Here is a 24553-nt window from a genome sequence, read left to right as displayed (position 1 = left end):
CTGCATTTATTGTTTGTAGACTTCTTGATGATGGCCATTCTGACAGGTGTGATTGTAGTTTTGATTTGTGTTTCTCTAACATTGCAGCCATGAAATTAAAAGATGCTTACTCCTTGGAAGGAAAGTTATGACCAACCTAGATAGCATATTCAAAAGCAGAGACATTACTTCGCCAACAGAGGTCTGTCTAGTCAAGGCTATGGTTTTTCCAGTGGTCATGTATGGATGAGAGAGTTGGACTGTGAAGAAAGCTGAGCGCCGAAGAATTGATGCTTTTGAACTGTGGTATTGGAGAAGACTCTTGAGAGTCCCTTGGACTGCAAGGAGATCCAACCAGTCCATTCTAAAGGAGATTAGCCCTGGGGGTTCTTTGGAAGGAATGATACTAAAGCTGAAACTCCAGTACTTTGGCCACCTCATGCGAAGAGTTGACTCATTGGAAAAGACTGATGCTGGGAGGGGTTGGGGGCAGGAGGAGAAGGGGACAACAGAGGATGAGATGGCTGGATGGCATCACTGACTCGATGGACGTGAGTCTGAGTGAACTCTGGGAGATGGTGATGGACAGGGAGGCCTGGTGTGCTGTGATTCATGGGGTCGCAAAGAGTCAGACACGACTGAGCGACTGAACTGAACTGAACTGAACTGAACATTTGACGATGTTGAACATCTTTTCACCAGTCATAGTGCTTTTTAAAGAACCAAATCAAGGATATATACCTGTACAGAAACTGGAACGTTCAGTGGCTTGTCATGTAGAAAATTATTCTATCACATACTTTTTTCTTTTTTTAAAGGAAAATCATGTCTAAGAAAATAGTATGGTTATTACAAGAAACGAACAGGTAAAGTGCTATAAAATTTGGGTAAAATAGAGTTATGAAATTATTTTCAAAACAGTTTAGATAAAATAGACTCTATTTGTTAGCTTTTTAAAGAATTCAACATAATATTGGATTTGCTTTATAAAAGAATAGTTAGCAAAAGTCACAGTAAGTTGCGTGGTTTTACGTTTTATATATTTTTATATTATCGTGTTTAACATTTAAGAAGTAAATGTATTTTGGGTTTTATGTCATATTAATAAGCCTATAGTGTGTCACAAAACTTCCTTTTAGATTTTTCCTCATTCTTTTTTCAATTTTCTCTTTTTATCTCTTTCCCACCCCTGTTGCCCACTTTCCTTCCTTTCTTAATTGGAGGATATTTTATTTTGTTAGTTTTCTTCTTTAAATGGTATGAATTCTTATTCATAATTCAGTCAGAATTTGCATAAATGTGGTACAGTTATCGTCTTTACTGGAACAGAGATTGGGAACCACCCCAGCTGCATCTTTTGTGTTCTGAACAGGGTCACTGGTGGGACAACCCCTGCCCAAAGGTCAGTGTGTCCACATGAGGCCCGGGTGTCTGGGGCCCGATGCTGGAAGCTGTGTCCCTGTGACATGTTTTCAGTGTTAATGCCCATCTACAGGTGTCCACTGGGTTAACTGAGAGCATACCCCCCCAGGAACCATCCAGCACTGTCAGTTTTCCATACAGCTCACTGATTCTAGTTTTTGGACTGGTGAGAACAGATGAAATGGTGTAAGCTTTTTACTGTCTGCTAATAATTTTGAAATCCCAGGTCATGACTGGGGTACAGTAGAAAACATCGTTGTCCCTCCATGTCCAAGGGGTAGGCGTGGTTCCCAGACCCCGTGGACAGCAGAGTCCCCAGAGGCTCAAGCCTCTTCTGCAAAATGGTGTAGTATTTGCATATAATCTACACACACCCTCTTATATTTTTAAATCACCTCTAGATTACTTTCAGGGCTTCCCAGGTGGTATAGCAATAAAGAATCCGCCTGCCAATGCAAGAGACGCAGGTTTGATCCCTGGGTCAGGAAGGTCCTCTGGAGACGGAAATGGCAACCCACTCCAGTATTCTCACCTGGGAAATCCCACGGACAGAGAAGCCTGGTGGGCTACAGTCAGTGGGGTCACAGAGAGTTGGACATGACTGAGTGACTGAGCATGCCTGCTTACAGATTACTTCTAATACCTGATACAAATGTAAATCCTATATAGTTATCAGTTCAGTTCAGTCCAGTTCAGTCACTCAGTCGTGTCTGACTCTTTGCAACCCCATGAATTGCAGCACGCCAGGCCTCCCTGTCCATCACCAACTCCCGGAGTTCACTCAGACTCACGTCCATCGAGTCGGTGATGCCATCCAGCCATCTCATCCTCTGTCGTCCCCTTCTCCTCTTGCCCCTAATCCCTCCCAGCATCAGAGTCTTTTCCAATGAGTCAACTCTTCACATGAGGTGGCCAAAGTAGTGGAGTTTCTGCTTTAGCATCATTCCTTCCAAAGAACACCCAGGACTGATCTTTAGAATGGACTGGTTGGATCTCCTTGCAGTCCAAGGGACTCTCAAGAGTCTTCTTCAACACCACAGTTCAAAAGCATCAGTTCTTCAGCACTCAGCTTTCTTCACAGTCCAACTCGCACATCTATACATGACTACCGGAAAAACCATAGCCTTGACTAGATGGACCTTTGTTGGCCAAGTAATGTCTTTGCTTTTGAATATGCTGTCTAGATTGGTCATAACTTTCCTTCCAAGGAGTAAGCGTCTTTTAATTTCATGACTGCAATTACCATCTGCAGTGATATAGTTACCAGTGTGTGACAAATCTGAGTTTTGCTTTTTGGAACGTTCTGGAACATTTTTTCTTGAATATTTTTGATCTGAGGCAGATAGGGAGGGCTGGCCACATCCATAATACCCAGCTTACCATGTTTCTGTCTCAGAATTCGTTTCTCCTCCCTGGAGGTCCTCTCCTACACCAGGCATGCCTCCATACCCATCAGAGAACATTTTTTACTCCTTGAATTTCTGGCAGTGACAGCTCTTTGGAGAAGTCTGACCCACTGTTGAACAGAGTACACTGTGTTGGTCTTGTTTAATTGTCATGTTTTGTTACATTTGACTCTATTACAGGACTAAAAGCTTTGAGGACTTTATTCAAAGAGACAACCTAAGGGCCTAGCAAAGCACTTATACATAATAAAGTCCACGGTTTGTTCTCCCAAATTTACCTTTCCTTCACAGTTTCTCTTGAACTGGGTCTGTTTATAAGTAAGTGAAACGTTTGAATTACTATATCTAAGATCCACTTCAACTGTAAAATTCTCTAACTCAGTGAATAAAGAAAGATACTATTTCTGTTTCGTAAAATCATACCTCATTTCCCAGATAAATACACAGTCTTTACAAAATAATTATTGATTAGTAGTGGTTTCATCTCTAAGTCATGTCCAACTCTTGAGACCCCATGGATTGTAAGCTTACGACATGCATAAATATTCACTGTTTAAAACCCAGAAACTATGAAGAAGAAAGTTGAAGTAGATAATCTTACTGCACAAGGAGTTACAAATCTTTAGTAAGTAGATTGAAAATGTGTATAGCACTTCAGCTTTTTGAATCTAAAAAAAAAATCACTTGGTCAAATTCAAATAATGTATAGAGTATAGCAATTCATAAAAGACAACTTTTCATTAAGGTATATACACAAAACAGCAGCAATTTATTCTCCATGTGTTATGTTGTAACGCATTTTTCTCCACTGCATGGTTGTATTCTCAACTGTTGAGTTCATCTCTGTGTGTCGGACATTTGTTTCCAGCTTCTTGCTACTGTTTTCTATAGGATGTAACAAACCGCCTTGCTTGCTCTATTTGATGAATTTCTCTTGCTTTTTTGACTAATCCCACTCTTGGATTGGAATTAAGCTGATCAGACGGGGCTCATATTTGTTTCCCCTAGAAAGACTGGCCAGCAGTTCTTCCAGCACTGCTGCTGATGCGGCCAATTTCCTAAAACCCTCAGTGATGGTAGGGATTCACCTTGTTTTTAATCCTTACCATGTTGATCATCTGAAAACTTATTTTCCAGATAAATTTTCTTCCGTGAAAATATCTGATTTCCCAGTAAGCATATTTTTACTATTTTGTAGTATTTTTAATGACCTGCACATTCAGATATGCTGTTAGCCCAGTTTTCTTTCGGAGTACTCATTTTTAGAAAATTGATTTAAAGGCATTACATTTGTAATGCTTTATTTTAAATTCTTTGAGAATATTTGGATGAAGTTGGTGATGTGGAGATCACACTCTGGGGTGTATGCAGAGTCCTTGACCTTTTAAGTTATTTCTTAGTAGGCATTAATGTTTCAGCAATCGAAGCCATCTGACCCAAAAAAAAGAAAAAAAAACACCTTTGTACATCTTACCTAAGCAATATGATGGTCAGGGTAAATGAGGGTGAATAATTATGGGCATAATGGGAGTCCTTGAATATAATTGGACTCATAAGTCAAATGAGACAATTCATAACAGTTTGGCCCAGTATTTCAGTTGTGTCTGTTAAATTATTCATATGAATACTTTTATGAGTTTAGCCATGAATATTTGATTGGTGTTGATTCATGACATCAGCTATTTTAGCTTCAGTATCTTAGCCCTTTATTTTTTCCATTTATGTACAATTAATGATTATGGGAAGCTGGGGAAAACTCATTTTTCTTAATATAAGGAACACCTTTCTCTGCAGACTTATTGGGGCTGTCTGATGAGCATTTACTATTATTGGTAGTTTAATAAGTGTGGTAATAATAATCCTCACTAAGGGAAAATACTATAAGTCTGTATTTTACAACTGAGGGAAATGGCATTCAGAGAGGTTAGGTAAGTTTCCAGAAGTTACACAGCCTGTTGGCTGAGATTGGATTCAAATCCTAATTTACATGGATTAAAAGATGAGGCTGTACCCACCCCACAGTGATGGCCAGAGGGCACAGGGCCATTCTCTGACTCGGGTCCAGCTCCTCCATCACCAGGGAATCCAACACCCACGTAGTCACATCCTCTTTCCATTTTGTAGCATCTGCTGCATAGACAGACCGTTTGTGACGTGAACAGGTGTTTGCAGTCACGGCCTGCGGTGCATGTGTGTGAGAAGGTGCGTGTATGTGAGAAGATGCACAGTATGGAAGCAGCTGCCGTGGCCAGACATGCACTCAGAGGATGCTCCTTAGAGGCTGGCCCAAGGGGTGTGACTCCCAGTGGACAGTGTCCAGAGGCGTGGCAGAGACCAAGCCCCAGAGTCCACCAGTGACTTCCGGTTTGAATTGAAAGAATGAGGCATTCTGTTCTGGCAGAGAAAGAGCTCCTGAGTCCAAGGCTGTGAACATCAAGCAATTATCTCAGCAATCGTTTTGGAAATCTAGGGGTTTGGCAACCAGCAACATCTCAGTTATTTCAGCTTGAGCTAGATAATTCACATAATTATCCTAATAGATCTGCACGCATAATGCCCAGCATCAGTATTATTCCACACCAGAATCTCCTAAAATGATTGGGAAGGGGGTGTTTTATATTCACATCTGTATTTATGTGAGAAAGGATCATATTTAGCTTAATAATACACCTTTTTCTAGCACTAGAATCTTTCCATCTGCTCATTTAATAAGTGCTTCATGAGTTACATACGAATCCCCATTGGTTGTGCATTATATCAACCATTCAGAAACCCAGCTGAACATCAGGAGCCTCTGGGAAGTTTTTCTTTTTTTAAATTTCTGAGTCTTTTTATTTTATCAGTCTGAAGATCTGATTCTGTTGGAGGTGGACCTGGGCATCAGCATTCTTCAAAAAGTTCCCCTGGAGAATCTGATACGTAGTTGAAAGTATTAACTGCTGTTTCCACCACACAGTGCCCACCCTTGTTAGAGAATGCTCCTTGTTTTACAGTACAATATTACTTTATATCATAATGTGCATCCTGTCATGGGACCTTCAGTCCAGTAAAGATCTGTAATCCTTCAAGTGGCTGGTAAAGATCTCCATGAGTCAGCATCTATCTTTATTTTATATTCAAGATTTATTTATCTCATGGGAGTATATTTGTTTTACACTACTGTGTCAGTATCTGCTGTACGGCAAAGTGAATCAACCATATGGATACATGGTCACCTCAGAGCACTGAGTAGAGTTCCCTTTGCTGTACAGCAGGTCCTCATTAGTTACCTATTGTATACATAATGGCGTGTATATATCAATCCCAGTCTCCCAAGTCATCCCGCTCCCTGGGCCCCACTTGGTATCCATATATTTGTTCTTTACGTCTGTCTCTATTTCTTTTCTTTTTAGAACAATACTCAGTTTTTGAATTAATTAATTTTTGGCCGCGCTGGGTCTTCACTGCCGTGCACGGGCTCTCCCCAGTTGCAGCGCGTGGACTTCTCAGTGCAGTGGTGTCTCTTGTTGCAGAGCGCAGGCTCTAGGCACACGGGCCTCAGTAGCTGTAGTGTGTGGGCTCTCCAGCTCAGCTTCAGGAGGGGTGGTGCACAGACCTGGTTGCCCTGTTGCAGGTGGAGTCTTCCCTGAGTAGGAGTCGAACCTGTGTCCCCTGCATTGGCAGGTGGATTCTTAACCACTGGACCACTAGGGATGTCCATGTGTCTCTATTTCTTCTTTGCGTATTAATTTTTAAGCTGCACCTCTGCCACTGGCCACATATACTCTGCATCTCACACAGAATATACCATGAGGGTTAGTACGTCATGTTCATCTTTAAACATCCACATTTTCTTTCACACATCTCTGGAGTCTTAAAGATTCTGCTTCTGCACTTTCCCCTTAAACCTCCCAAGACTGTGTCCTTGGCACCAGCCCTTTCAGCCCCGCCTGGGCTCCGCATGATTGTTTTGTCGTGTTTACCTTGTGTTGGGTTGTTCATACTTTTGTCTCAGTCCCTACTTTATGCCTTTTTTTGAGGCCAGAAATCAGACCACCGGAGCCTGCCACGCCCTGGGGCTCACTGAGGACCTGCAGATGAGGGATTTTCCCGACGTGTGTTCCACACCTCCACCCACGTGCCTTTGCACCTCTGTTCTCAGTGCCATTATCAACCATTTATCTTTCAAATGGTAGTTTCTGTAGAAATATTTTCTCTGGGACTTTAAGCTTATTCATTGCTTTTTTATTAACTATATAGCAATTTGATGTTTGTATTAATAAGCAGTATGATCAATTTACCATATCTGTTCTTTTTTTTGTTTTGTTTTTTGGCCATTCTGCATGGCTTGTGGACCTCAGCTCCCTGACCAGGGATTGAACTAAGGCTGCCAGAGGTGCAAGCCCAGAATCCTAACCACTAGGCCACCAGGGATCTCCCGTATCTGTTCGTTCAGAAATCCACATTTCTAGTACCGTGCCTTAGGAGGACTCACTGGGGGCCCATGGGCCTGGCCGGTGGTTTGAGCCGCATCGTCCTCTAGACATAGCTGGAGACAGCAGGCCTTAGGTGCCTCAGTTTGCTCCTGCCTGGTGTCCTCGTTGCTGGACACAGCCGCTGGCATCACTTGTGGGAATGGGGGCAGGTTCACTGTGGGGTGTGGACCCAGATGCCCAGCCTAAGAGGGAGCCTGGTGAAGGACCGAGCTAGGGCGTCAGCTTGCACTACTTCCTGGGTCTGCATTTTGCCCCTCTGTTCACAGAGGCCATTTTCAGATCTGCCATGTCAGGAAGGGTGGCCCGGACTGCTGAGACTGACAGGCTATGAGTGGATGAATTAGAAGCTGGGACCCCCTGCTGCCCCAGAGGTTGCCCCAGGCTCCTCCCCACTTGGGATGTCTTGGATGGGCAGGGGACGCAGGTGCGGGCTTCATGGGGACCTGGGTGGAGGCAAGCATGTGCTGCCTGGATCTAAAACGAGAGGTACCAGTGTCAGGGGTAGGGACTCAGGGTGTGGACAGAGGCAAGAAGCCTGGAGATGACGTCTCATTTGGGTGGCACCGTCTCTGCCACCCCCAGCCCTCCGTTGGTGGCTTAGAATTGAAGCTCATATCACAGGCTTTGTTTTAATCTGCAGGAATAAACATGAAGCCTTTCTCCCTGTCCTTTCCCATCTGCCCACCCCCCTTCAGCTGCAGGAACCAAGGGGGGCTACCATGATGTCTGTCCTTGTGTTTGATGTTGTGAGATGCCCTGTGTGTGAAACTTCCCAGGGTGTCCTGACTTAGGGTATACCTGAGACTGTTGGTGCAGGGACTTGCAGGATGAGAGCAGGGTGGGGGCTGTCAGGGATGCCGCAGGAATCCCAGGGACTCAGACCTGCCACATCTTCCTCTCCTTGCAGACCGCACACCTGCTGGCACACCCCTGGTGCGGGGTGGCCCCCTACTCCTGGCACAGACAGCTGCCCTCCTGCGGAAGCGGCTTCTCCATGCTCGCCGGGCCTGGAAGGGCACCGTCTCCGACCTACTGCTACCTGTGCTCTTCGTGGCCTTGGCCATGGCCTTGTTCATGGTCAGGCCTTTGGCCATCAACTACCCTCCCCTCAAACTGACACTGGGTCATTACGACAAGGCAGAAACCTACTTCTTCAGGTAAGAACCTTTCCTTGTTTTCCCCCCTTGTGCTTCCAAATTACATCCGGACAGGTTATGAATAGTGGTAGCTCTGATTCTTGAAGAATTTCAAATATACACAAGTTGTTATCATTTTGGAGGTCTGTGTACTTGAGGGTGAGTGCTGAATAGTTTTTGCTTTTTTGGAGTCTGTCCTGTGATAGATGCTAGGGGCACACGAGGCAGACCTGGTCCAACCTCTGTGTCCCTGGGGGTCCTGCCCACCCCCCACACCCCCCGGGTAGCCGAGTCCCGTCTGTGGAAAGGGCCATGACTTCTGATGTGCAGAGAGTCGGGAACACAGCTGCCCACAGGCCCACAGGACTGGGAGGGCTCTTTCTGGTCCAGGATGGTTATGACTTTAGAAGAGTACGTGTGTGCGTGCGTGCTAAGTCACTCAGTCGTGTCCGACTCTTTGCGGTCCCATGGACTGTAGCCCACCAGGTTCCTCTGTCCATGGGATTCTCCAGGCAAGAATACTGGAGTCGGTTGCCATTTGCTTCTCCAGAGGATCTTCCCAACCCAGGGATCAAACCCTTATCTCTTAACATCTCCTGCATTGGCAGGAGGGTTCTTTACTACTAGCGCCACCTGGCAAGCCCTTAGTAGAGTATACGGATTGCATATTTCACACTTCAAGGCTGCTTCGAGACACCGGTCCTCAACTGTGCACGCCCCTCTACAGAGAAATGTCTGGATTTTTCTCTCTAAACAGGATGGGTCCAGGCACCGCTCCAAGTCAGAATAGGTCCTATTTCTGCCAGCATGTTCAGGCCAGTTCGAGTGTTGCCACCAGATATGTTTATGTAGGAATTTCTCAGAGCTTCGAGGGGTGCTGTTTCACTCACGTGGAGTTGGGGACCTGAGAGGTGTCCCTGGCACCTGAGACCCTTGTCCTGGGCGGGCTGGCTCTGCCAGATTGCGTTCAGAGCATCGTTGCTGGGCACCTGCCATGGTGTCTTTACACTGAGCGCCAAGACTGGCCCGTCCTCCTTCCGGGAGGCAAAGCCCAGTCCCGTCGGAGTGGAGACCAGGGCTCGGTGCACCTGGCCCCACCGAGCCCGCGTCTTCATTGGGCTGTGCACGGTGCGGGCAGCCAGGAGGTTGGGTTACTTTGCTTTTGTCAGATGCGAATCTTGATGAAAATACTGAGCTTCATGAGCTCAGCTCTGCGTGCCTGCTGACCTTTATGTCAATTTTGGAATGAGATTTAAACAAATATAGGCCCAAAAGGGAAAGCTGAGAATACACTATTTAGTTTTTTCTATCTCCCATGGTTATTGGTATTTGCTTCCCCCATGGAGTCTGGGTTTGACCAGCAGAAAGCCCTCTCCATTGCCTGCCTGTGTGAAGGATTCTGTGTCTGTTCTGACTAGTCCTTTCCAAGTGGGGTCCTCCTCTCTGGCCATGTACTTTATTTGCCTTCTCTCATTTCTCGTTTATGCTATGCTTTAAATGTGTAAGACGAATGTCTAATAATGCCTTCTCTGGCCAAGTGTTCAGATTTCTGTCACTCTCCTCAGCGGTATAGGAGGAGCTTGTATCCTACTGAGCCTTCCTCAGCAATCAGTGCAAAGAAATAGAGGAAAACAATCAAATGAGAAAGACTAGAGATCTCTTCAAGAAAATTAGAGATCCTAAGGGAATATTTCATGCAAATATGGGCACAATAAAGGAAAGAAATGGTTATGGATCTAACAGAAGCAGAAGATATTAAGAAGAGGTGGCAAGAATACACAGAAGAACTGTACAAAAAAGATCTTCATGACCAAGATAACCACGATGGTGTGATCGCTCACCCAGAGCTAGACATCCTGGAATGTGAAGTCAAGTGGGCCTTAGGAAGCATCACTACGAACAACGCTAGTGGAGGTGATTCAATTCCAGTTGAGCTGTTTCAAATCCTGAAAGATGATGCTGTGAAAGTGCTGCATTCAATATGCCAGTAAATTTGGACAACTCAGCTGTGGCTGCAGGACTGGAAAAGGTCAGTTTTCATTCTAATCCCAAAGAAAGGCAATGCCAAAGAATGCTCAAACTACTGCACAATTGCACTCATCTCACATGCTAGTAAAGTAATGCTCAAAACTCTCCAAGCCAGGCTTCAGCAATACATGAACCATGAACTTCCAGATGTTCAAGCTGGTTTTAGAAAAGGCAGAGGAACCAGAGATCAAATTGCCAACATCCGTTTGAGCATAGAAAAAGCAAGAGAGTTAAACATCTACTTCTGCTTTATTGACTACATCAAAGCCTTTGACTGTGTGGGTCACAACAAACTGTGGGAAATTCTGAAAGAGATGGGAATACCAGACCACCTGACCTGCCTCTTGAGAAATCTGTATGCGGGTCAAGAAGCATCAGTTAGAATCGGACATGGAACAACAACTGGTTCCAAATTGGTAAAGGAGTGTGTCAAGGCTGTATATTGTCACCCTGCTTATTTAACTTATATGCAGAGCACATCATGTGAATTGCTAGGCTGGATGAAGCCGTAGCTGGAATCAGGATTGCCCGGTGAAATATATAACCTCAGATACACAGATGAAACCACCCTTATGGCAGAAAGTGAAGAACTAAAGAGCCTCTGGATGAAAGTGAAAGAGGAGAGTGAAAAAGCTGGCTTAAAGCTCAACATTTAAAAAACTAAGATCATGGCATCCAGTCCCATCACTCTATGGCAGATAGATGGGGAAACAATGGAAACAGTGACAGACTTTATTTTTTTGGGCTCCAAAATCATTTGCAGATGGTGACTGCGGCCATGAAATTAAAAGATGCTTGCTCCTTGAAAGAAAAGCTATGACCAACCTAGACAGCATATTGAAAAGCAGAGACAACTTTGCCAAAAAAGGTCCGTCTAGTCAAGGCTATGGTTTTTCTAGTAGTCATGTATGGATGTGAGAGTTAGACTATAAAGAAAGCTGAGTGCTAAAGAATTGATGCTTTTTGTTGGAGAAGACTCTTGAGAGTCCCTTGGACTGCAAGGAGATCAAACCAGTCAATCCTAAAGGAAATCAGTCCTAAATATTCACTGGAAGGACTGATGCTGAAGCTACAATACTTTGGCCACCTGATGCAAAGAACTGACTCCTTGGAAAAGACCCTGATGCTGGGAAAGATTGAGGGTAGGAGGAAAAGGGGACAACAGAGGATGAGATGGTTGGATGGCATCACTGACTTGATGAACCATGAGTCTGAGCAAGCTCTGGAAGTTGGTGATGGACAGGGAGGCCTGGTATGCTGCGGTTCATGGGGTCACAAAGAGTTGGACACAACCGAGTGACTGAACTGTTATATCCATTATAAGCTATAACTATTTAACCCTCTAAGTTATAAGCTATACAACCCTGTAACTATGTTGAGCTTTTGAATTACAAAGTATGTTTTTTGAAGCAAGTACTGTAAGAGACAGGGTAGCCTAAATTTAAAAGTAAATCATGCATGTTCCTGCTAGCCCTACCTACTGCAAACCTGTTGGTGTGTCATCGACCCCTCGTTACATAAAATATTTTCCAATCCAGGCATTTTTACTTTTGGGCTTCCCAGGTGGTGCTAGTGGTAGAGAACTTGCCTCCATTGCAGGAGACACAGGAGACACTGGTTTGATTCCCGGGTCTGGAAGATCCCCTGGAGGAGGAAATGGCAACCCATTCTCCCATTCTTGCCTGGAGAATCCCACGGACAGATGAGCCTGGCAGTCCACAGTCCTTAGTGTTGCAGAGAGTCGGACAAGCTGGAAGTTACTTAGCACACATGCATGCATTTTTACTTTTATAATGATGAGCTCACACTGTAACACTGTTCATCATTTGCTTTTCTACTTGATAATGCATTTGTGGATATATTTTTGTACAGTGGTGCCAGTTCCTTGGACTTGCTGTAGAATGTTGCCTGGAGGGGCTGAAATTTATGTCAACAGTCTCTATTTGGGGGCATGTATAGATTTGTTTATTTATTTAGGTAAGTGTTCCTACTATGGACAGTGGTGTAGGAATACTTTGGATTTATGCAACTGTCCATTTTTTCCATTACCATACATTTCTGTCACAAGTTTTTCCAGGATAGCATCAGTAATTTCAGGGAAGATATTACCAAATTATCCCTGGTGGCTCAGTGGTAAAGAATTCACCTTCTGGTGCAGAAAACATGGGTTCAATCCCTGGACTGGGAGGATCCTCTGGAGGAGGATATTGTAATCCACTCCAGTATGCTTGGCTGGAGAATTCCATGGACAGAGGAGCCTGGTAGGCTGCAGTCCATGGGCTTGCAGAATGGGACACAGCTTAGCCACTCAGTCACCCTCACCACCAGCACCAGCCACCACCATCCTTACAAATGTGCACTAACTTACAGTCCCATAACACTTTTGTTTTATTCAACAATATTTATTACACATCTGTGTGTGCATGCTCAGTCTCTTCAGTTGTGTCCAACTCTTTGTGACCCCATGGACTGTAACCCAACTGACTCCTCTGTCCACGGAATTCTGCAGGCAGGAACATTGGAGTGGGTATGCCTTCCTCCAGGGGATCTTCCAAACCTAGGGATCAAACTTATGCCTCCTGCACTGCAGGCGGAAGCCCTATTATGCACCTACTGTATGGCAGATACCATTCTTGGTGGTCACACACATGTGAGTAGAACAGGCTAAAGTCCCCAGGTTTGTGGGAGAGGGGAAGCTTGTTTCTCCCAAGTGTTCTCTATTACTTTTGACTCCGTGACTTGCTACTGTGTTTCTGTTAGGCAGCTGTTAGGTTTCTCTTAAGACTGAATGTTCCCAGTCGCTTTGTGGTTGTTCTGCATTTAACTTTGCATGTTGAATAGATCAAGCATCACATACAATTAATCTCCACTCAGTGTTTTTCCCTCTCCTCTGCCCCATCTTAACCTTTTCTTCTCAAGCAGGTGAGCATTTCTCTTCATTGGGCTCATGGCACTGAAATGCTTCCAGTTGGTTGCCAATACCAATTCAGTTTCTCTGCTGTGTTATTAATTTGGTAATTATGTTTTTTTTGTTTGTTTGTGAGCATTTCTTCCAGCTCTCACAGTATTAATCTTTCATAAAAGTAATGCACTCCAAAATTATTTTGAGTCTGAGAGTTAGAGATCTTTTAATATTTTCTTCCATTTCTAAGAGTAAGTCTTTCAAATGAGAACAAAGATATTTCTCATGTTGCATAAATTATGAAACAGAGGAGCCTACATATTCGGTGCTCATTTTCTCATATTTACAGATGGGGACCCATCAGAGATTGCATATTTCCCTTCTACTTGTCTTTCAGTTCAGTTCAGTTCAGTCGCTCAGTCGTGTCCGACTCTCTGCAACTCCATGAATCACAGCACGCCAGGCCTCCCTGTCCATCACCAACTCCCATAGTTCACTTAGACTCACGTCCATTGAGTCGGTGATGCCATCCAGCCATCTCATCCTGTGTCGTCCCCTTCTCCTCCTGCCCCCAATCCCTCCCAGCATCAGAGTCTTTTCCAATGAGTCAACTCTTCGCATGAGGTGGCCAACGTACTGGAGTTTCAGCTTTAGCATCATTCCTTCCAAAGAAATCCCAAGGCTGATCTCCTTCAGAATGGACTTGTCTTTAATTTCAGACTAAACAGAAAAGAACAACTTTACAGGTTGTTACTTTTTGTTTTAGTAGAGTAGGAGTGTACCTAAATATGGAGGTGGGGGGAACTAAGATCCTGTGGGAGATCATTAATTTTCCTGCAAACGTTCCTTCCTCGTCTGAATTCTTGTCTTTTACGTTTGCTGTGGGCCAGAGGAGAGCCTCTGCCCGCTTCAGTGGGCACAGCTGTGCTGCTGAGGGCTCTCCATAGTCCTCACTGCCTGCTCTGGGTCCCAGATGCCCTAGTGGGGTGACCCCATGTCCTGGTTTGCTAGAGGTGAGGTCTGGCATCGTGGTGCATAAGTTAATCATTCCCTTTCGTGCTCAGAAGTTTGCTCGAAACCCTATGTCTTGGTTTCAGAAAGAAAACCCTGTGTAGGCATGTGAGTCTCAGTCACTGTTACTTTATTTATTTAGTTTGGTTCAAGGTGTCTATTCATTCAGTGACTTTGTTTTTGTTGTGGTGAAATATGTATGACAAGAAGCGAAACCATGTAAACTGGTTCTAGCTGTGTTGACCTTATATTCATTGAGTGTCTGTACTCTTTGGGTTTCTCTGGCTGCTGGGGCCCTGGGGCCGTGTTTGTTCTGAGATGCTCGGGCGGTGCAGAGGGGCCCAAGCTGTGGCGGTTTCCTCCTCTGCTTCCTCCACACTCCCTGGCTCAGGAGGAGGAAGGCGTCTGCCCTCTCATTCAGCTTTTCCTCTCCTCTTTGGGGCCAAGAGACCAGGGAGGTTGTGGTCAGCAGGTCTCTGAGGGCCATCCTCTGGAGGACTGGCCCATTCTCTTCCTTGCCCCGGGTGCTTTGCAGCTGCTCTTCAAATGCCATCCCTGTGCCACCTAGCCCTGAGATTGCTCTGCCTGAGGAAGTGCCCGTGGAGCCCAGCATCCCCTGGAGCTGATGCCTGTCTGATCCAGGGCTGGCTCGGGGCAGCGGGGCACTGGACAGCAAGCAGGGTGGGGAGAGTCACGTGCAGGTCGCTTCCTCCCAGAAGCCCCACATTTCTTAATTTGGTTTGATTGCCAGGAGCTATACCTGGGGACTCTTGTTAACAACACAAAGACCTTTGGGATGATGTGTAGTAATCCACATTAGCTCAAACAAGCCCCTGGGCCATGCTGCTGCACGTGAAGTTTTGAGATGTGCTGACATGGAGAGGAAGCAGTGCCCATGTAGGAGATGCCTCAGGAGTCCCAATCTAGCACTATTTCCAATTCCTGCAGTCTAGTAAGGACAGGCTTCTCATGCTTCCAGCAGTGCTCTAAATACAGCTAAGAGTTTGAAGATAACCAAAAAAAGGAGTTAAAGAACAGGCCACGGGCTTGATCCCTGGGTAGGGAAGATCCCCTGAAGAAGGGCATGGCAACCTACTCCAATATTCTTGCTTGGAGAATCCTATGGTCAGAGGAATCTGGTGGGCTACAGCCCATAGGGTCGCAAAGAGTTGAACACGACTGAACCGACTTAGCATGCATGCATGCACAAAGAACAAGCATTTGAATTTTATGGCAACATGGATAATGTAAAGCTAGTTTTTTTTTTTAAGTGACCTTTAGACCTAAGCAAAAAAGTGGTAAAAGTAAGCCATAACTTTGAAACTTGCTTTCAATAATTATCCCTAGTAAACAACTTCGTGGATCAATATTTTTTTCAGGAAAAAAATTTCAAACTTTCATATTTGTTCTTGGATTAATGGGTCAAAAGAGTGCAATTCAGAGTGTTTCCACAGATGCCACAAATAATGTTTTCATTTTACGAGCCACATTTCCTTGGAAAATATGTCCCTTTCCTTCTAAAAGTGTTTTCTCATTTGTCAGAAACTTGAAGACTATTTATACAGAGGTCACACTGCCTACTTATGAGATGTAGCTTTGCCGTAAATTTCAGTATCTTTCATCACTGCAGAGTTCTGGCCATGGCTGTAGGGAATCAGATTAGGCCAGCTGTAAACCACCTGGATATTTTAAACTCATGGTTATATTTCATGCAGTGGGGAAGGTGGCATTTTCCTGTAAATAATTATTCGTTTTGGTTTTGGATGCTGTAGCAGTATTTGCATTCCATCTTAGGTCTGAAAGTAAAGTTGTCCTCAGCAGAAATATATGACTTATTTGGTGTAATGAGTTGTTATTTCTTTTCCATTAAAACTGGTCCTTTCTCAAAGGTAAGAGGTCCAGCAAGATCCAGTTGAGAGAAGTAAGATAACTGGGTGGAGATGAAGGATTAGGTCAATGATTTCAGCATATCAGCAAGATCACAATTTGTTCACAGATGGCTCAGATATAAAGAATCTGCCTGCAAGGCTGGAGACCCGGGTTCAATCCCTGGGTGGGGAATATCCCCTGGAGGAGGAAATGGCAACCCACTCCAGTGTTCTTGCCTGGAGAATCCCATGGACAGAGGAGCCTGGCAGGCTACAGTCCATGGGGTTGCAAGGAGTCAGACACGACTGAATGACAACACGCACGTGCATGGTTGTGATTAATCGTAGTACGACCCACTGCTAATCAGCCTAATTGAGGCAGGTTTGAAATACTGTTTCCTCTGCATTTTCTCAAGTCAAGATGTTTTGTAAAACTGATGTATAAAATTTACAGTTAAGTTTGTTTCCACATCTCCGCCAGACTAGAAGAATAGTGTGTCTTATCTTTGATGGTGTCTTCAATAACGAGATTCCATCCATGGCTTGGTTCCCATGGATGCTGCTTGAAATGTTAATTAACTTCTGAGATTCATGCCAGTAAAATAGAGACTATAATTCATTGTGTACTTAAAGCATACCTAGAGCTTCTTATTGGAGAAGGCAATGGCACCCCACTCCAGTACTCTTGCCTGGGAAATCCCATGGACAGAGGAGCCTGGTGGGCTGCTGTCTTTGGGGTCGCACAGAGTCGGACATGACTGACGTGACTTAGCAGTAGCAGCAGCAGAGCTTCTTATCAAGAAAATACTCAGTATAGTTTACATATTCATGTCTGACTCTTTGTGACCCTATGGACTGCAGCCTGCCAAGCTCCTGTCTATGGGATTCTCCAGGCAAGAATACTGGAATGGGATGCCATTTCCTCTTCCAGCAGATCTTCCCCACCCAGGGATCCAACCCACATCTCCTGTGACTCCTGCATTGACAGATTCTTTACCATTACCACCACCCAGAAAGCCTGTATAGAAACATTCAGTCGTGTCTGACTCTTTGAGACTCCATGGACTATACAGTCCATGGCATTCTCTAGGCCAGAATACTGGAGTGGGTGGCCTTTCCCTTCTTCAGGGCATCTTCCCAACCCAAGGATCAAACTTAGGTCTCCTGCATTGCAGGCAGATTCTTTACAGCTGAGCCACAAGGGAAGATCAAGAATACTGGAGTGGGTAGCCTATCCCTTCTCCAGCAGATCTTCCCAATCCAGGAGTTTAACCGGGAACTCCTGCATTGCAGGCAGATTCTTTACCAACTGAGCTATCAGAGAAGCCTGTAGAGAAACACACAGAAGACCAAATATAAGAAGTTTTGTCACTGGGCTGTGTAGTAGAGCAAATGTTCATAGCAAACCAGAGCTCCGGCATTAAGAGAATAGTTTTATAACTTTAATATGTTAACATGATGTAATATTATGCAGCCTTTCAAGTTAATTTTTTAAAAACATGCAGAAATGCTAGAGTTAGTAATATTTTAAGTGAAAAGATGAGACAAATGATGCACTCGAGTGCAAATATATAAAAATGGGTTTATCTGTGGTGGCAAAACTGTGCTTTTACGATGCCTCTTCATCCTGGTTGACTTCACCATAAACAAGGTGAATGATGAGCTCTAACTGCTGCGCTGGGAACACGTGCCTGGCCTGGTGGGCCTGGGGCTGGCTCTGAGGCAGAACATCCTGAGAACTCCCGGCTGAGTACTGACCTCCCCCATTGTCCTTTGTCTCCCGATGAGCAGCAGTGAGAACGATGGCCTGGAGCTCACCCGGGTGCTTTTGCGGAAGTTTGGGGATCAGGATCCGCCCTGTGCTGACTTATACCCAGACCTGTAAGTACCTGACACCCTTTGCAGAAGAGCAGGCTCGAGCTGGCGACGCATAGGCTGGCAGGATCTCCTGGCACCTGTTCTCACTACAGGGAGAGCAGTAGCCAGATGAGAGGGCGAGGACTGAGCATGCCTGATGCTGGCTGTTGATAAGATGACCTAAGAGAAACTCCATCACTCTCCTTTCCCTTCCTTGGTAAATACAGGCTTTGTATCATTGCAAAATCAATTAGTAAAATCAATATTGAATAGCATTCAGTTAACTTACTAAAACCTCCAAAGAATAAACCTGTAAAAAGAATAAAGTAACAATTAAATATGAAATAGATATTATTAATATTTATTATTTACTTTTTAGGGTAAACTTGTACCTATGAAAAGATTAATTGTGTGTTTTGTTTTTTTTTTTAACTAAAGAGAGTTAAAAAGTCAGTAACATCAGTGTGGGGGTGAATTACTTTGAAAACTTTTTTCCTAAGATTTGAAAATGATATTAATAGTATAGAGATGAGACCTTGATAAAGCATGCCTTTCTTCATAAACAGTCTCCTCTCTTACTTTGCTTGACTGTTATTTATTGAGGATCGTGCTGTTGTAGGAATCAGGATTGATGGAGGACTTAGGAATTTACAAATGGGGAAGTGATAAAAAAAACCATAATGATGTATTAAGTACTGAAGTGTATGTTTTTCAGTAATAAATACTAAAATCCAGACAATAATGCCGTATCGGTGCGTGTTCTCCTAATTTGTGATGACTCGTCTTGTGCATTATTGATGTTGGTAATGAACACGAGACTGAATACCTATTACTGGTCTCAGTGAGGAAGAATTAATAGAAAGTTAATCACGTTGTTTCACTTTAGTCTTCTCTTGAAAAAGGAAGTAATTAATTTAACTAAATAAAAGCTTCCATGGTGATGCTTTTATTTCCCTTCCGTCTAAAGAAACATGCAGGATGTAAAAACTGTCTACCTTTGATAAATTGAAATATAATCTATGGCCTTGCAGGGTTTAGTCTGGGCCCAACCTGGCAACAAAGAAGAAAGAACAGTTGGCAGAAAAGAAAAAGATATTTATCTGGCCTTTCTAGAGGAGGGAAAAGGTAGAATCAGTGCTAAGACAGGAGACCATGTTCCAAATTCTGTTCAGACGTCAGTTTTACCCTCACGAACTGTTGCCAGGAGTCCGTGGCCCCCAGGCCCTCCTGCCTCACCCCGTGCCCCCGAGCTCTGCCCCTGCCCCACAGCCTGCAGATGCTCACTCTTCCCTCCTCAGCCTTTCCTCCCACTTCCTGGGTCTGCTTCTTCTTCTTGTCCCTTAACTCCCTCCTAACTGTTAACCATGTCTATGCTTTTCCTTGGTCAGCATGACCAAAAGCTGGAGGAGGGCGCTATACAAGGAGGCGCTTTGCATACTTACATCAGTAATAATTTCTGTCCACGTCTCACAGTTAAGTCTTATTTACCGAAATCTCAGGTTGAAACAAAAGGTTTTATTTAAAACAAATAATTTTCCTTCTATAAATGTAAAACAGTATTGAATTCAGTGTCTACATTTTCCATTGTGGGCAGACTTTAGCCATCATTTGATTATGAATTAGCAGACACATTTTAAGACAGTAGACGAGATTCTGTGTATTGACTGTTTTTCTGCTCAGACTCTGAGCTTCTGCTGAGGGAGCATATTGAACCCCCAACTTTACCTCTTCTCAGGCAGGAAAGTGAAGAAAGTGATAGTCGTTCAGTCATGTCCAACTGTTTGTGACCCCATGGACTGCAGCTCACCAGGCTCGTCTGTCCATGGAATATTGGAGAGTGTTGCCATTCCCTTCTCCAGGGGATCTTCCCAACTCAGGGATTGAACCCAGGGCTCCTGAATTGCAAGCAGATTCTTTACCATCCAGGCTGCAGAGGACCTGGGGCAATGGAAGGTGAGGTCAGGAATCTAAAGCACACCCAGAATGCACATATCGAGCACCCAGGAAAACTGGGGGAGACTCAGATTCTGGGTGGGGCCACAAGAGCCTACATCCCAGCTCTGCTGAAGACACTCTTGAGTGATGTGGGCGTGACTCGCCTCCCTCTGCTCTTTTAGCATCACTGTGCTCCCACGTCTCGCAAGACAGCAAGTGTCACCTCAGACCACAGGGTGTCCCTGTGCCAAGACTTTTGTTCCTTCAGGCAAGTTTGTGTCAGAACCTTCCCTCTTGAGAGTAGGTCCTGAGAACCTCTCTCTGGCACTGAGATGCAAAGTGCACATCTGAATGTTGAAAACTGCAGGCAGGCGGGCCTGCGTCAAGGAGACCCACTCAGTCCAGCCTCACCAGATGCGACAGACAGAGGGACCATGTCAGACACCCCCTTGGGATGACATCACTGCTCATGTGTCCTGTGAAGCCTGGCTGGTGTTCCACACACAACCCTGGGGTCCTGATGTTGGAGGGGTGCGAATAAGTCTGATCCTACATCTCCCATCTCCTGTGCCCTCTGCGAGCACAGCTTCCCAGGACTTCCTGGAGGCTGGGAGGCTCCCACATCTAGAACCTGCTAAATGCTGTTGCTGGTCCCTGTGCAGCAAGGTGCATCTCTTTACTCTCTAAACCGGAAGCTAAGAGAAAAACCAGTGGAGGATTTGGAAGAGACAACGAGACATTTTGAAGAAATGCATTATGTTGTAAATACTTGCTAACAGTCATCAAAGACCAGCAGTGGAAGCAAGGAAGGCTGCAAACTTCAGGAATGTAAACGGAGTCATTTTTTCCCAAGTGATTATCAGATACAGCAAGCAGTCTGATTAAGCACATCACTGCCTTGGCTACTGTCTTCCTGTCACTTTCAAGGCTCAAAACAGGAGTCTCCATAGGTTGGTTGACCGAGAAAGTCACACCAGGGAAGCCTTGAAGTGATTTTTGATATTTCAGAAATTTACATGGAAATTATATTTTGCTGACCTAGTTAATAGAAATGGCAGATTTCCTTTCATTGGCCTGGACGTTTTTCACCTTAATGTTCTAACACTAGAGCCACACCGCCTGGAGCAAAGAGCGAGGGCTTAGAGCACGTGAGACTGTCTTCCAAAGGGTGATGTCGTGTGAACCCCTGACCTCTGAGAACCCCAACCCTTCTTCCCAGAAGTGAGGTTGCAGATGTTTGTGGTGAAAACATCTAGCCAGGTGCCTGTAGTTCAGTGAAGGTTAATTTCCTCCTTTCTCTCCCAGTTTGTGAGTAAATAACAATTATTAGTACTAAAGCAGATTTCAGTTTGTAAACATTGCTGAAAAAAAAATCAAAACAAGAGGACTAACAAGGAGAACAGTGACAGGGAGCTTTGGAATACAGAGATTCTGAAACTCTGCCGTAAGTTGGTTTCATAGCAATTTCTGAGGCACCACCGTTCTTCACGACAGAAATTTAATACTAGTCGCTTTTCTTTAAATGATGATCAGTTATGATGTCACACGATGGAAAGGAGTTAGCAACTTCCTGTGTTTAGGAGTTGCTGTGCTGAGGGTACCTGGTTTGGCCACCAGGAGTCCTGGGGTCCATGACAGCCCACCGGGAGCCTCAGTGGCAGATTCAGTGCATGAACAGAGAGCATCATTTAATATAATGGAAATAATGTGATTGTAATAAAGCATTGTCATCAGATTAACAGCTCAAGCTGTGAAAACAAATGTGAGCACTCTGCCTTCTGCATCACGGGGAGATGATGCTCTTGTGAGCCGTGCTCTGGTCTGGGGGATGCTGTCATGGAGATGCAGCAGCTCTGTGATCTGAGTATCATCCTACCTTCTCCTTTGTTTTGTCAGGGAGAATTCTTCCTGCTGGCACACCGACCCCTCCTCTCACTGGGGAGTCCAAGAGTCCTGTGGCTGCCTGGTAGGTTACCTCAGTGTTTTTGATTTTTTAAAAGCCTAAACCTCAAGGAACAGAAGTGAGTTCACCTATTCTCCCAGTTCACCCAACCCTCCCCTTCCCCTGCCTCCCCTTCCACGTGTCCATTCTGTACATCTGCGTCTCTATTCCTGCCCAGAAGATAAGTTCATCTGGACCATTTCTCTAGATTCCATATATATGCATTACTATATGATATTTGCTTTTCTGTCTCTGACCTACTTCGCTCTGTATGGCGGACTCTAGGTCCATCCACATCTCTGCAGAAGTCCGACTCTGTTCCTTTTTATGGCTGACACTACTGTGTGTATATATACATATGTGTGTGTATACACACACACACGCACACACATCTTCCTTCTCCGTCCATCTGTTGACATTTAGATTGCTTCCCTTGGTGCTCTGTGATGAGCCAGGTGGGTGGGATGAGGGGAATGGTGGCGGGGGTGGGGGAGGTCCATGAGAGTGGGAATACACATATAGCTGATTCCCTTCCTTGTTCAGCAGAGACTAACACAGTATTGTAAGGGATTTATATTCCAATTTAAAAAAAAAATGAGTTCACTCCCATCTGAAAAATCTTTGTTTTTGGTAACTACATGAACTTTCAGACTAAATGAGTCTTAGGTTTCCTTGATTGGGTGCTTCTTGGAAAGGTGTCATGACGTGGTTTCCAGGGTGACCCTCCCATTCATTTTCCACTGGTCGCAAATCAGCGACAGTCCAACAGCGGACCTAGAATGCACTTCAGGGGGGAAATTTCCCAGAATTTCAAGGCAGGGTGACCTCAGGTTTCTTGTATTTTTATTTGAGTTTTGAAAGCTGGATGTTAAAAACTAAGATATCACATGGCTCTTCTAACTATGGCTGAGCAATACAAAGGCACACAGAAGTGGGTTACCCCTGTTACAGTGAGAGGCACGCTGTCCAGTCTGTTGAGAAGAATGGAGTGAAATTTATGTGGAAAACTGGTTGGAACTCATCTCAAAGGAACTCTCAAGAGGCAGTTAGTAAAGGGCACAGGTGTATTGGCTAAAATCAAGAAACAGATATGGCGATCCTAATTTATAGGAAAAAAATAAGACAAACAAAAATCTTAATTTAAATTGAGTTTTAAGAAAATGACCATGTGAGCATGTTTATAAGTCTTTTCTGTTTAGTGGTCCACAGGGTGTGTGTTAGTTGCTGAGTTGGTTCTGACTCTGCGACCTTATGGATGGTAGCCTCTGTCCATGGAATTCTTCAGGCAAGAATACTGGAGTGGGTTGCCAGTCCCTTCTTCAGGGGATCTTCCCAACCCAGGGATTGAACCCATGTCTCTGCATTGCAGGCAGATTCTTTACCGTCTGAGCCACCAGGGAAGCCCTCCTAATAGTGTAGTGACTTTCGAAAGGCTTCCTTTCGATGGACCCGGTCTCCTTTCTTCTCTTAGAGCGAATGTCTGCACTCAGGTGAGGCAGTCACACAGCACCGTGGATGTAGGTAGGGCCCACCAGAGACCGCTGATGGATGCCGCATGCCACCCTTACGGCCTGGGCCATTGGTGATGCTATTTGCTGCTCCTTTGTGGTGACTAGCTGCTCTGCTCAAGTTCTTTATGGACCCAGTGATTGGTTTCTTCCCCATCTTGTTTATTCCATTAACTCAGGAACCCTATAAGTTTTCACTCCATGCTCTGATTCTTTGGCCTTGATTCACTCATTCTGTTAGACTGGTACTTTTTATTACAAGCTGCCTGAAATTTATTGGAATTAGATTGGGTGTCAGTATCAGACAAATGAATGAACAAGTACCAGAATGGTTGATGTTGAATTCGCTCGAATTCACATGAACTGTGAGATCTCAGAAATATGTGTGCAAGGAGAAAAGGATTTCCTGTGAAAAAGCTCCATAGCCAAGGGAGCTTCAGAAATGTCAGAGAAAGCCCCATGTAACAGGTCTCTTTGCCATAGCTCCTGCAAGATGCTCAAATCACAAGGAGTGGGAAAGAGGCAGCTTTTAATTTATCTGACTAAAGAATCCTTGTTTTTGTATGTGTGTGTGTGGTGCCTAGGTGCCTTGGCAGAATCTTCTGGAAATGCTAGTCTACTTGTTAGGAGCCAGAGGCCCTCAGGAGAGAGGAAGTCAGGTGGTCCCTGCTGGGCAAATATTTCCAGGTTCCAAGCCTCTGAGTGGCTGCAGAAGAGGAGTTTGGTCTCTGTTTCAGGCATTTAGGGAAGAAACAGTCTTTTGAATTTTCTCGGTTATTGTCCTCTGACTCTCTTGGTGGTTCATCAAATGCAAGATGACCCCAGTGAAAACATATTTTCCCTTTTGAGTTCTTACCCATCTGCCCAACTTATATAGAGGAAAGGATTGGAAGTCCCCCAGTGTAACTAGGGGCAAAGGTTGCAGTGGAATTCTGGTATAATTCTCAAATGTAGGTGACTCTCTTAAGAGAGACATGAGGAATCAGAACATATAAAAGGCCATCGATGAGTCACTGAAAAAGTGAGAGCTGGGAAGAGTCACATTTGCTTTACTTAAGTGGTATCGGGGAACCTGCATGTGCGT

The 24553-nt window shown here is 44.6% G+C and overlaps 1 protein-coding gene across 1 annotated transcript in view; it reads left to right on the top strand.

Annotated features, from left to right (window-relative positions):
* ABCA13 (ATP binding cassette subfamily A member 13) overlaps positions 1-24553 on the top strand; it is a 351070-nt gene that overhangs the window by 181729 nt on the left and 144788 nt on the right. The window contains exons 38-40 of the mRNA XM_061415367.1: positions 8190-8439; positions 18019-18108; positions 21916-21985. Coding sequence (XP_061271351.1) covers positions 8190-8439; positions 18019-18108; positions 21916-21985 — 410 coding nt within the window. The remainder of the gene's footprint in view (positions 1-8189; positions 8440-18018; positions 18109-21915; positions 21986-24553) is intronic.

The sequence above is a fragment of the Bos javanicus genome, chromosome 4, assembly GCF_032452875.1.
Source record: "Bos javanicus breed banteng chromosome 4, ARS-OSU_banteng_1.0, whole genome shotgun sequence".
Taxonomy (NCBI): domain Eukaryota; kingdom Metazoa; phylum Chordata; class Mammalia; order Artiodactyla; family Bovidae; genus Bos; species Bos javanicus.
Note: the sequence above shows the minus strand (reverse complement) of the source record. Positions and strands in the feature narration are given on the sequence as shown.